This window comes from Takifugu rubripes, chromosome 9 (assembly GCF_901000725.2).
Source record: "Takifugu rubripes chromosome 9, fTakRub1.2, whole genome shotgun sequence".
Taxonomy (NCBI): domain Eukaryota; kingdom Metazoa; phylum Chordata; class Actinopteri; order Tetraodontiformes; family Tetraodontidae; genus Takifugu; species Takifugu rubripes.
In genome coordinates this window covers 5,980,588-5,992,527 of record NC_042293.1, presented here as the reverse complement: position 1 = coordinate 5,992,527, position 11,940 = coordinate 5,980,588, and the positions used below count along the sequence as shown (strand labels likewise).

General features: G+C 46.6%; 1 protein-coding gene and 1 long non-coding RNA gene across 4 annotated transcripts; both read right to left on the bottom strand.

The window, feature by feature from the left end:
- Positions 1 to 706: 706 nt before the first annotated feature.
- LOC115251131 (uncharacterized) lies at positions 707 to 2,172 on the bottom strand. Its single transcript, XR_003889689.1, has 3 exons — positions 2,099 to 2,172; positions 1,577 to 1,795; positions 707 to 760 (listed from the first exon to the last, which is right to left on the bottom strand). It is a non-coding gene; the product is annotated as an uncharacterized lncRNA (long non-coding RNA).
- A 2,200-nt stretch (positions 2,173 to 4,372) lies between these two features.
- LOC101070516 (bromodomain-containing protein 1-like) lies at positions 4,373 to 11,830 on the bottom strand. 3 transcript variants are annotated; one of them, XM_011607083.2, is made up of 11 exons: positions 11,522 to 11,828; positions 9,166 to 10,545; positions 8,445 to 8,601; positions 8,240 to 8,368; positions 8,036 to 8,164; positions 7,563 to 7,875; positions 6,662 to 7,378; positions 6,460 to 6,583; positions 6,261 to 6,388; positions 5,805 to 5,959; positions 4,373 to 5,655 (listed from the first exon to the last, which is right to left on the bottom strand). In XM_011607083.2, exons 2-11 carry the CDS (start codon positions 10,527 to 10,529, stop codon positions 5,641 to 5,643), a joined length of 3,231 nt encoding a protein of 1,076 aa, XP_011605385.1. In that variant the 5' UTR covers positions 10,530 to 10,545; positions 11,522 to 11,828; the 3' UTR covers positions 4,373 to 5,640. The 3 variants fall into 3 exon arrangements, 2 of the variants coding, with proteins under 2 accessions (XP_011605385.1, XP_029697350.1); XM_029841490.1 differs by having other exon boundaries at positions 11,729 to 11,800; XR_003889511.1 differs by lacking the exon at positions 4,373 to 5,655 and having other exon boundaries at positions 5,818 to 5,959; positions 6,261 to 6,383; positions 11,522 to 11,830.
- Positions 11,831 to 11,940: the final 110 nt, after the last annotated feature.

Here is an 11,940-nt window from a genome sequence, read left to right as displayed (position 1 = left end):
TTGGAAACCAGCAAATGGAAACCAAGTAAAATCAGCCTGTCGGAGGCAGGAAAGACAACCTGACCTCAGCGATGCCTGCTTCCACCTTATATAAGAGGACAACTTGATGAAATGTTCTCCTTGATTTGTGCCGGCAAGGATAGAAATTATGTTAATGATAAAAATAATATTTATGTCCAAATTTAGATATCAATTGTTCCTACTTTTACTCTGAAATTACAAATCAGACAAATTTGGACAATTCTGACTCCAAATTTAACTGCAGGATAATACAGGATAATAGAGGATAATACAGGATAATACAATATTTCCCCATTAATGTTTGTAATTTTATTTTGTTTATTTAGTCTAAATGCTAAATATATTATGCTAGACATCACCTCTAGAGAAAAAAAGTCGTATTATAGGATGATGCAGAGTGATACAGCTAGTTAGCATGATAATATGTCAGTATTTTCAATGTTTGCATCTGGACTTTGTTGTTCAATGAGGCTCTAGGAGAACTTTCAGCAACGGCCACCAGGTGGCGGTTTGGATAAGAGCAAATCATTGAACCTCTGAAAAAAGTTGGTTTTGATCAATAAACCTCAGACAACTTTGGTCCAGATTGTAGAGAACTTAAACTTTGATCTGTGACATAGTTTGTAGAAGCGGAGCAGCTGAGCGTGAAAAGGTCAAATGAGCTAAAAGACATCCGAGGATTCTGGTGCAAGTATAGAAACTTTGTCAGAGTTTTCTGGATAGGCGATTTATCCTCGAACTGCAGCAGAAAAAAAGGAGAGCAGTGATTGTCGATGACGCCAAAATGTCACAGTACCTTCATCGTGTCACCTAATGATTCCTCTAAGGGTCCAATTAGCGCCGCGATGGCTAGACTTGAAGCAAGTTGCCGTTCCGGAAAAAGCCAACGATTGGCGGTAAAAACAACGCTAAAAAGACACACGCGAGGCAAGCATATGTTCAAAACTTTCCATTTCCTCATTAAACTTTAGCTACAATATTGGCACGCGGATGTGAGAATTCTTTGTTACCACAAAAGTGGAACCACGCTAATGACCACGCGGGCCTATTTTAGCAGATGTCTGAGCGCGGTTCAGTCGTTTCAAACAACCGAACGATGCCATAAATGTTTGGGTACTTTTTAATTACTGTAAGTAACAACATTCATACCCCCGACTGAGCTTTTAAGTCAATTTTCCAAAATAAACCAGGTTACAAAAAAGTTGAATGAGGCCGAAAAGCGCTAGCGTCCTTCATTAGGGTGAATGGTGATATTTTAGTGTTGAGACTGATGATGAAAGTGGACAAAGAAAACTTTGAGTTTCTGCCCGTCATCGACCTGATCTGATGTCGTCATATAATCAGATTATGCTAATGTGGCTAGCATTGTGCCTGATGAGAACACAGATGTCACTGACATCCCAACTCTATGGTGTTGCTGTAGTGATAGTGGACTTCCTGGTCCAACATGCGAGACTAACGTGTTTTAATGACATGATCATTGAGCAATGTGTGAGACAGAAATTCAGCGGCTCTTGTGCAAAAGTGACAAACAAGCGACAACAGGACAGATCACCTGCATTAGGGAATGTTTGAAGACCAACTCCTCCGCTTGTTGTTTCTGCTGAGTCTCCCAGCAGGAGTCAGGCCACGATGCCAGGAGAGCTAGAGGGACAGAGGAGGGCAACAACCCAGCAACAGGGTGGTATCGGCTGCTTTGTTCAAGAAGAACCAGAACCTGAGGCAGCTGGATGTACTGATGCTGACATTATGGCCCAATGTCCACCAGTGGGACCTATTTTTAAAGATTGACAAAGTGGGGTCTAACTGGAACCCCAGAATCCCTATTAATGACCTGATCTCCTCGCAGCTGAGAACAGGTTAACACTAAGCACACACAAGAGTCTGGAGAAACGGTGGAGGTAGAACTTCCCCCTTTACATGACCAGATGGTTCAGTGATAGTCTGGGGAGGCATAGCTCAGAGCTCCTCAGGCTATCCAGTGGAACCCTGACAGGAACAGATCTCCAGACCATCACCAGAACATGTGTTGGTCCAGTGGCTCCCGGCTTCCTTCTGGTTCTTGAGAATGACATACCACTAATGCTCTAGCCCAGGTCTAGGAGGAGATCCACCAGGAGACCATCCATCCTCAAGTCAACACACCTGCTGACATTCAAATGCAACTGTGTGTTCTTGTACTTGCTACATACAAGTAAAGACATTTTGGCTGGTCCTTAGAACTTCAAAGGATTGTTTGAGGCTTCAGATGTGGTTTTAAGGTTGAGGTTAAAATGAGGTTTAGTTGAGGGTCAGGGGTCAGCGCGAGGGGTCAAGGGGCTTAGTTGGGATGGTCAGGGTCAGCAGTTGGAAAGTGCATAATGTTTATGAAAGTCCTCACAAAAATAGTACAAGGATGAGTGTGATCACCTCTTCTATATTATTATTTATTGTTTTCACTTTTATGACTTTTGCTTTTATTTGTTTGAATGTGAAACTGGGAACACTGGGAGGACCAGGTGAGAGGCTGACCTCTATGTGACCTCGTGGTGGCTTCATTGGGGTTCACGCGTGCTGTCTCTCTTGTTCCGCCCTGTATATCCATCTGTCTCTCTGTCTGTCTGCCCATCCGTCTTAACCCTGATATGTCACCTGTGTCTCAGCTGTATTAAAGCTGCTTCCTGATTCAAATGTTGAGGTTAAATCTAAATGAAATGTTTTTAAATGTTTGATTTGTGGCTCTTCAGACTGTTGGATAATGTTGCTGTTGCAATTATTGCTGTTGTTGTTGCTGTTCTTATTGTTGCCATTGTTGTTGCTGTTTTTGTTGTTGCTGCTGTTGTTATTGTTGTTCTTGTTGCTGCTGCTTTTGTTGTTACTATTGTTCTTGTTATTGCTGTTGTTGAATATGTTGTTATTGTTGCTGTTGTTGCCATTGTTGTTTTTGCTGATGTTGCGGTTGTTGACATTGCTGCTGTTGTTATTATTGCTGTTGTTGATGTTTTTGTTGCTCTTTTTGCAGTTGATGCTGCCTGTGTTGTTACTGTTGTTATTGTTGTTGCCGTTGTTATTGCTGTTGTTGCTGCTGTAGGAACCTGGTCAGTCACAACTGATCAACCATGTTAGTGTCCAGTAGAACCAATTACAATCAGGTCGAATGTCACCACCCTGTTTGTGATTTTTGATAAATACCAAGGTGAACCAAACCTTGCTGACCATCGGAGAGGAGAGGAGAGGAGAGGAGAGGAGAGGAGAGGAGAGGAGAGGAGAGGAGAGGAGAGGAGAGGAGAGGAGAGGAGAGGAGAGGAGAGGAGAGGAGAGGAAACCATGACCCAGTGGGGTGACAGAGGCCTGTCAGGTGATCATGTTTCTGGACCCCAGCAGCCTCGGCCTGTAACAGCATAACTAAGATGTTAACCCAATAATTAGACGACCCCCTAAGTATGATCATTTGTCTGTCTAGGATAGTAGACAGATTGTTGGGAAGGACGTAAATCCTGGGAACCCGTTCTACCCTTAGAGACTTTGGGGACCACAAGTAAACCAGCATTCTGAAAGTGGAGCGGCCTATTGGGATTATAACATACTGTACTCTGTTAGCGGAGCAGCACTGAAGAGAGCCTGGAGGTTGACGCCGTGATCTGAATAAAGTTCTGTTTTATACTGTTAGCATTTAGCTTCACGGGAATTCATGAAATGTGGTGTGGAGCAACAGGATGACAGAGACTGATTGCTGTGAAATATGAAGGTTAAACATTTCTTTTCGTGTTTAGTCTTCTTTCCTTCCTGTCTTTATTAATGCTACTGATCCATAAACAGCCACGTCAGGCTAATATACTCTTCTGTGGCACATTGACTTCCACATGACTGATAACCAGAGTTGTTACTAGTTTATCAGAATTCTAATATTAAACTAAATTCATCTCTTCAATATGTTTTATATATTACTATATATTCACGTGTACCTACAACTTCCTTCAACAAACTGAAAACTTGGATTTAAAAAAGTTGATTTTACAATCAGCACTAGCATGAAGTTTAAATCAGATAGATGTAGTTTATTTGTACTTTGGCTGTAATTTACGTTTTATATCTAATTCTTTGGTAAACGTTCGCCAGATTAGTTAAAACGTTTAGATTGAACTGAATCAAATTCGTTCGTTAACATACTTGGTCTGTTGATGTCAGTGCCGTGGCCGCGGCGCCCCCTGGTGGACGCATATCACGCACATTAAACAATGTCTGCACTTAGTGATCAGTTACAAGAATGCAGAGGGGTGAATTTTGCGGTGATTTGTGGCTTCAAGGTCACATTTAAGTTTTTTTAACTGTTTGGATAAACATTAGGAGAAAATGATGAATCAGAACAGAATCAGTGATTCAATAAGATCTTTTAATTTCTCAGTGTTGTGTATAAAAATGCCACCGGCCTCTTGACGGTTATATCTGTGGTTTTTTTCCCCGAGAATCAGCACAAGTACCAATACTGCGCGCGCACGCACACACACAACCGCACAGGAAGTCTGCCCAGCACTACTGGGAAACCCAACAAATGAATAACTGAAGACATGTGTGTATGTGTGTGTGTGAACCCTATATATAAATAACACCACCACTCATGTTAGTTTAGGAGGCGATGAATACAGGACATGTCTCGGATCAAAATTTAAATAAAAAACTGTCACAAAGTCACAATCAATTTAGAAATCAATCAATTCAGACTTTCCAATCAGACTAGTAATATATTTTTCATGTGTGGCCCTGATCACCTTTGTAGGGTCCAGTTTCAATACTCTTTATAAAGTAATGCATTACACACCTTTGAATTTACAATAAATTATTTCCTCTAAGGCCAGCCTAAGCCATCACTGCTTTACAGGAGGCTGAACGCATCACAGCACACAAACAAAAAGCCTGAAAACAGTGAAAAACCAACAGGGAACCGTTCCCTCAGCACATCCGTTTGGGTTTGGGTTGAATGACGGAATTTCGGGCATTTTTAATGTTTCCACAGCATCAACAAGAATTTGATATAAATACATAGAAAAACAATCAGTAAAAGTAAAAAAGAAAAGGACAAACTATTAATGCCAACGATGTGAGAACTTGAAAATAAGTTACAAAAACAGTAAAAGTGAGCTGAAATCAAGGTTACAGTATATCTGTTAGTTTTCTGGGAGTTAGCACCAGCAGGAACGTCAACGCGGGAATCCCAACGAGTTTTGAGCTGAATAATTTAGTGTATTTACAGGAGCTGCTGCAGCGGCCACAGACTCTGTTAGACCACTGCAGCAGCTTTGCAGCACATTTATAGAGGTCAGAGGTCAAACTCCGACACATTCAACAGTTTGGGACTTTTTGGTCCTCACAGATTTATTTTACCTCCCAAAGACAAGTTGTGTTGTTGCATAGCTCTTTGACCAGGAGATGGCTGCCACAAGCTACAGTATTCTGGAGAGAGGTTTCTGCCAGTTAACAGGAAACAGGAGTGAGGAGTGATGGAAGTTTCTTGGCAGAGGAGTTCAGTAGGTGGCTGGTTTCAGCTCCTCACATTGCAGCTGCGACTAAGACGGCTTTAAGGACGCAGGAGTACGTGTCCAGCTGCGTGTCCAGTCCACCCTGAAGGCAGCCATCTTGGATTCAGGAAGCCATGGCCTGGTGGGAAACGGTAGGTCAGAGTTGCAATAATACTCTCAGTTAGAGCCGATCACTCCAGCACAGTCCTGGTGGATTCCGTCTGAACCGGGACAACACAGTAATACCAGATGTCATGAACATATCCAGGAGCCGACCAGCGTCCTCACCAGTTGTGCTTGCTGTCGATGAAGAGGACGAGAAAGAGTTTCTCTGCGGACCTGAACCGCTTCTGCTCTCCTGCTCTGAGCGCGCCCGCTGGTGGCTGGGGAAGCTCCGCCCACCTGAGGCAAGACGCCATCTTCTGTGCTGTGAGGTCGGCGATCTGCAATGAGCAAAGAAGTGTGACTCTGCCCAATCAAAGTGCATATTCTACTTACACACATTTGCTCTTCTATCTTTAAAAGGACTCTCATTGAGATCACTCCTGATCTAAACCCAATTTAAATACACCTCTGAGGACAAGACAAAATATCCTCACTTTGATAGTAAAATATGTAATCTGGCCCTGTAGCATCCCCCTAGAGGACAAAGCTTATCTGACGGTTCCAAAAATGAATATATGTTTTGAGCCACAAAAACACACACAGGAAGTGCAGTGGCTCTGCTTCCTGTCTTATAATCACCTGAAGCAAGCTTGGCGGTTTTGACCAAATCTCCATTTTCAACACACACCAGAGCGTGTTTATCATCCACAGTCCTGCGGCGTGCTGGTGGTGAACGCCCTTTCCCACTTTTAAACACAAATGCTGCGCTGGAAGAGAAGATAAAAACATCAAACATTGTCCAAAAAGACGTTAGTGGGACGTGTCCCTCAGCGTTCACCTGGTGTTGGAGACAGGGCCCGCGCTGGAGGAGATGCTGGATTCTGAGGCACACCGTCGTCTTGGTTCCAGCAGGCGAGGGGCTGCAGAGAGTTCTTCCTCCACCGTGAAGCCACTGGCGATTCCTGGAGAGAAAAGGAAGCAGTGTCGTTAGGAAAGGACACAAACACAGACGGTGCTGCTGTCAGAGTGATTTCCTGTACCGAGGCGCTTTATCGGGGATTCCTCCTCCCGCTCACTGTCGATGCTGCGCCTCCGTTTCTTGGGCAGGAGGAGAGTCTCCAATCGAGGAATCACGACAGACAAGAAGGTCTTTGCACCCAGAGTCTGCACCGAGGCAGCGGTGGCCTCCTGGCTCTTCTGCGGCTTCTGTGGGCTGGTGCTTTTAGACTTGCGGAAGAACATGTTGCTCCGTTGATTGCAGGTTGCAGACGCTTCAGCATAAAGTTCCCCATTGAGGAGTGGCGAGTCTGGACGGTACCCATCGGGACCATCCGAGAGCACTGAGGTAGATGTGTCACCATCCAAATCCACATCTGGACTGGGAGCATTGGGAGCCTCTGAGTCTATCTGTGACAACGAGGTCAGCAGCTCCAGCATGGGTGGAGCTAAAGGCTCCTCTGGCTGGGGGCAGGGCCGAATCACAGGGTTAGTTAGTGGTTGATCATCTGAATGGGGCAGGGCTAAGGTGCAAAGTGGGGTCGGGGTGTGGGGAGGGCTAGGCCGCACAGCTGGAAATGAATTTTTAAGGCTCAGTTCGCTGCGGACCTCCATGATGGACTTCTTGAGCAACTTGAGTCTTTTGCTGCGGGACGGGCCGTGCTTCATGGCCGTGCTCAGGTCCAACTTCTCCAGCAGCTCTTTTAGCTGTTCCTCCAGAGGGGTCACCTGACGATAGGTGGGGCTTAGCACTCGGTCCACTGATAAAAACCAAATGACATAATCACACATTGTTAAGACCACAAAATGCTCAACACAAACATGAAGGTTTCCTGTTGAAATAGCAGAAGAGCATCACATTCGAACAGGAAGTTCTTGTGGTATTAAGGTGGTGCTGGTGAAATATTGTGCTGTTTTCTTCAGACATGCATTAGCTGGACTCACCATCTTCCCAGCAGAATGGAGGCGGCGACTCTAATTTTGGAGATTCGGGCAAGTGGAGCCCACTTGGGAAATCAAAGCCGATCCGGTTTGTCTCCTTACGAGCCCGGCGAAGTATCAGCCCGCCGTGGTCCTGCATCCGCTGGGCAGCCTTGTAGAAGAACGTGTCTTTGGCGTTGTACATCAGGCAGTTGCTGATGATGAGATTGAAGTCCTCCTCAAACTCATCCAGGCTCCTGTATTGGTGCTTATCAATGCGTCTCCTCATGGTGGAGAAGTCCATCGGGTTCTTAATGTGCTCCAGATAATCAGGAACCTGCAGGAGATGTTAGCTGTTAATGTTCCACCTGTTGGCACATTGAAAGGAGCAGCACGTGCCTGCACGCAGGCACACACACCCACCCACAGACCCCTACACACACACAGAGACCCCCACCCACACACAGAGCCCTACACCCTGGGCAGTGAACACACACCTCTTTAGTGCTGACAGGTTGGGCAAAGATGCTGTACTTGTCCTTCTCCTGTAGTTGACTGAGCACAGCTCTTAGCAGGATGTTGAAGGGCGTCAACTGAAGCTCCAACAGCGACTGTTGCTGCTTCATCTGACACACAACAATGACACAGTCAGCATTGAGTGGTTGACCACGCTGTCAACAGTCTGCCGTCGGAATCTCTACCTCGTCTCTCTTTAACTTTTCTCTCTTCCTGATGAGCTCCAGCAGCAGACGAGCTCGCTCCAGGTCGTGGCGGAGGCGGTGCCACTCCTTCAGCTGCTCTTTAAGTGCCTGGTTTGTCTCTGCACGACTCTGTAACCACAAAAACAAAACCAGGATCAGTTTCGGCAGCAGTGCCGACACTCAGGGGTGATTCTGTGACACTGACATTCTGACTGTCTCTGATTGTCTGAGGGTTGGCCTGGAGCCGCCGGATCAGTGGCACGTTGTTCCTCGACTGCCTCTTCTGCACCCAGTAGCTCAGCACACGTTCCACAAAGGAGCGCTTCCGTTGGACGGCCACCTGGTTCAGGATCAACTCAAAACTGAGCAGAGACACCACAGATGTCAAAGATGGGTTCAACATTTGTAACATGCATCAGTCTCTGACCAAACCATTTGTTCTGGCCATGCTGAGATTTGGTTGTGTTCATCTTTTCATGGCAACACCAGTCATTAGCATTGAGGCTAGCGTAGCATATTAGAACCATTAATCTGTTAACAGCTTTACCGGGATGTCTGTGTAGATTCTCAATCATCCAGGTCATTGTATCCAAGGTAGTTTTCTATGTCAACTAGAAAACTACCTTTACAGGGATGAAAGAAGAACTTGTCATCATTTCAGATAAGGATAAGGAAGAACTTTATTGCCAAGTACATTTTAACACATACAAGGAATTTGACTTGGTGTTTGTTGCGTGCAGTGCTGACTTATTAACAATAATATAGTAAAATAGGAATAAAGATCAGGAAATATAAAAAAAATAAGCATATTTCTGCCATCTTCGATCCGCTATCGAATCAGAAGATCCAGCTGATATCAACAAAAATGACCAGAGATCACTACCAAACAACTCTTATTACCTGTACCAGGAGCTCTATCTGCCTACCTGGAAGCAGTGATACTGGGCCCAGAGTTGGGGGGGCTCTCAGGTTGTGGTTCAGGTCCAACCCTCTTGCTCTTTTTCTTGCACCAGCTCTTGGTCCGGGCCCTGCCCCTTTTGGCCTCCCTCTTGTGGCAGGCTTCATGTTTGGGGTGCGGCTCCTCGTAGACGGCAAGTGGTCGGTGGCTCCAGCTGTCGGGTGTGTGGCTGCAGCAGTAAGCTGTCTTCTTCACCGAGAAGGTGGTAACAGAGTCCAGCACCTCTTTAACGGGCTCCATCTTCATGTACAGACCGACCTTTTGGGCACAGCTGACATGGAAGGCAGTGTAACAGTTGATCTTGTCGCACTGGATGCAGGCGCCGGCCCCCTTTTCTCTACACAGGTAACAGGTGAGTTTCCAACGTGCTGGCGGGATGTTGCACACTCCGTCGATGGGCTCAATAAAAACCGTGTCAGAAAACCCCACCTCGGGCACCCACAGAGCACACGCCACGTGACCCCAGCGGCCATCATCGGTCTTCTTCAAGGCGCCACCCTGGTTGGGGCAGAAGACACACTTGGCAGGCCTCAAGGGGCACTGCAGGCAGTGGCGGCACAGCCACTGGCCCTCTGGTATGTACGGCACGCCGTAGCACTCCTGGTGCACTGCGATGTTGCAGGAGTCACAGAAGAGGATCACATTACTGTCTGCTCCGTCCCCATCCATGCAAATGCAGCAGACGGCATCCTCATCCACCATGGCCTGCAGATCACTCTGGCCCTGCATGACAGAGAACGACTCCTTCTCAAAACGGTCCATGAGGAACTCAAACAGGTTGTGCGACACCTGACTGACACCTTCACTCTTCCTCTTCTCATTGACAAGCTCCAGCCAGGCATAGTCCTCCTCGTCCATGTCGTACTCCACCTCCTCATCCAGCTCCTCTGCTGTCCTCTCTGCGTATTTGTAAAATGCTGCCGGCCTCTTTGTAACCACAGGCAGATTGTACTCGACTGTTCTGAACTTTGGCTGCAGCAGACCGCTGGCGCCACTGGGCATCCCGCTGCTGCTGAGTGAAGCTTCCAGTGCTGCATTTTTCTTCTGACGGTTGATTTTGAGGCGGACAGAACGCACCAGGACCTGTTGCGGCTTCTCGCTGTTCTCCTTGTTACTGTTGCACTCGCTGATCTCCTGTGCTGTGGGATCGTCGTCCGCGATAACATCCAACTTATCATAGATGCTGAGTCGGTGCACACGGCCATCCACCTCTAGCTCCACGATTCGCTGAGCCTGTGCATACGTCAACGTCTCCCGGTTGGGCGAGGGCTTGATGGGGGAGGGGTCCCTCTTCAGCACCGGCGGGCGACTGTGTCGAGCTTTTTTCTTCATCTTGAAAGTATTCAGCCTGAAAAGTAAAATAGGTGAGATGAGACAGGTTCTTTACTCAGCAGCAGAGACATTGGACCCAAACAGAATTATGAACTGTCTCAGAGAAAAAAAACAGACACTGTCCGAGCTTAACATTCCTTATAGACAACCACTTATCCGAGCTGTTGAATAGTCACCAAATTAAAACTGTTCGAATATTCCGCAGTTCTTGCATAGATGTGTAAAATAACATCCAGGTAGAGACGCTGCCTTTCTGAAAGGAGGGTCTGGACAGACGTGGAAGCACAGTTTAATAGTGTCAAATGTAGATGAAAGAGGAAAGCAAAAGGCCAAACCCTTAGCAACTGTTGCCACTCCAGTCAAACATTCTGCAGCACATAAGTTCTTTCCCACATGGCTGCTTAGTTCCTACATTTGTTCATTGACACATTCTAACTGGTATCAGCAAATACCCCAGACCAGCATTAGAGATCTCTGTACAGGTGACACCTACACCTGTTTTATAGTTACAAATATGCAGCAAGTTTACTTTGCTGCAGACAGATTCCAGCCGGGGGGCAGAAGCTGCTCAGGTCGCCCCATCCAGGTCAACAGGACAAATTACCGCTGCTCCCTTCGGTGACTGTTAGCTCCTGCTAACCTTTGCGTCGCGCAGCCGAAACTGTTGCTTAGCTAAAGGTGAAGCAACTTATTCCAATGTTATAAAGCCACTGTTGCTCTGTGCTTGCCAAACAAACAGGTGGCGTTTAACTGGCCTCTTCGGCCGCTGCTTTCAAGGCTTTAAGACACTCCGTCCATGAGCAGCGCTCCACTTAGCCTGTTAGCACCATTAGCAGGGGGGGAAACATGGCGACCAACACAACAAGAACCTGGCTCCAATGAGAAACGAGCCCCTTTTCTTCTACAAAAACACGGGGAGACTTTTCACTTCAATATAGTGACATGGTTTGGACGATAATAGCAGTATTAAGACAGGGTTCGACTGAACATACCCCGGTATTTCACCGTATTCAACTTATAAAAACAGCAGCAATGGCGGCGCGGCCTGCAGAGCAAAGCGACACTAAAATCCAGTCCGCTCATCCAGCGGCTGCGGCTCGTACTGAACCGAGTCCAAGGTGGAGGAATCCGATGGGAATCCAGAGCGACGGATCCGGGTTTGAATCGACTTATTCAGTCTGATCCGGGCAAATATTTACAGTATGGATTGTAGAGTAGTCGGAAGTCTCAGAGCTCAGCAGATGCCCGAGCCTCTTTCCCCAACAATGCGGCTGAGCGAGGCTTTGCGTGATGACGTCATCACGTACAACGCCGACCCGGAACTGCCCTGGCCTGTAGGCTAGCACCTAGCATCATTTAGGACTAGGATTACCCTCCATGGCTAGCAACTGTAACTAACCATCACTCGTGG

Excerpts from the sequence above, each read along its gene's own strand:
- LOC101070516 (XM_011607083.2), bottom strand. The coding sequence starts at position 10,529 with ATGAAGAAAAAAGCTCGACACAGTCGCCCGCCGGTGCTGAAGAGGGAC. Across the intron at positions 8,369-8,444 it reads CAATCAGAGACAGTCAGAAT|AGTCGTGCAGAGACAAACCA; the intron begins GTCAGTGTCACA and ends TTGTGGTTACAG. Across the intron at positions 7,876-8,035 it reads AACCTGTCAGCACTAAAGAG|GTTCCTGATTATCTGGAGCA; the intron begins GTGTGTGTTCAC and ends CATCTCCTGCAG.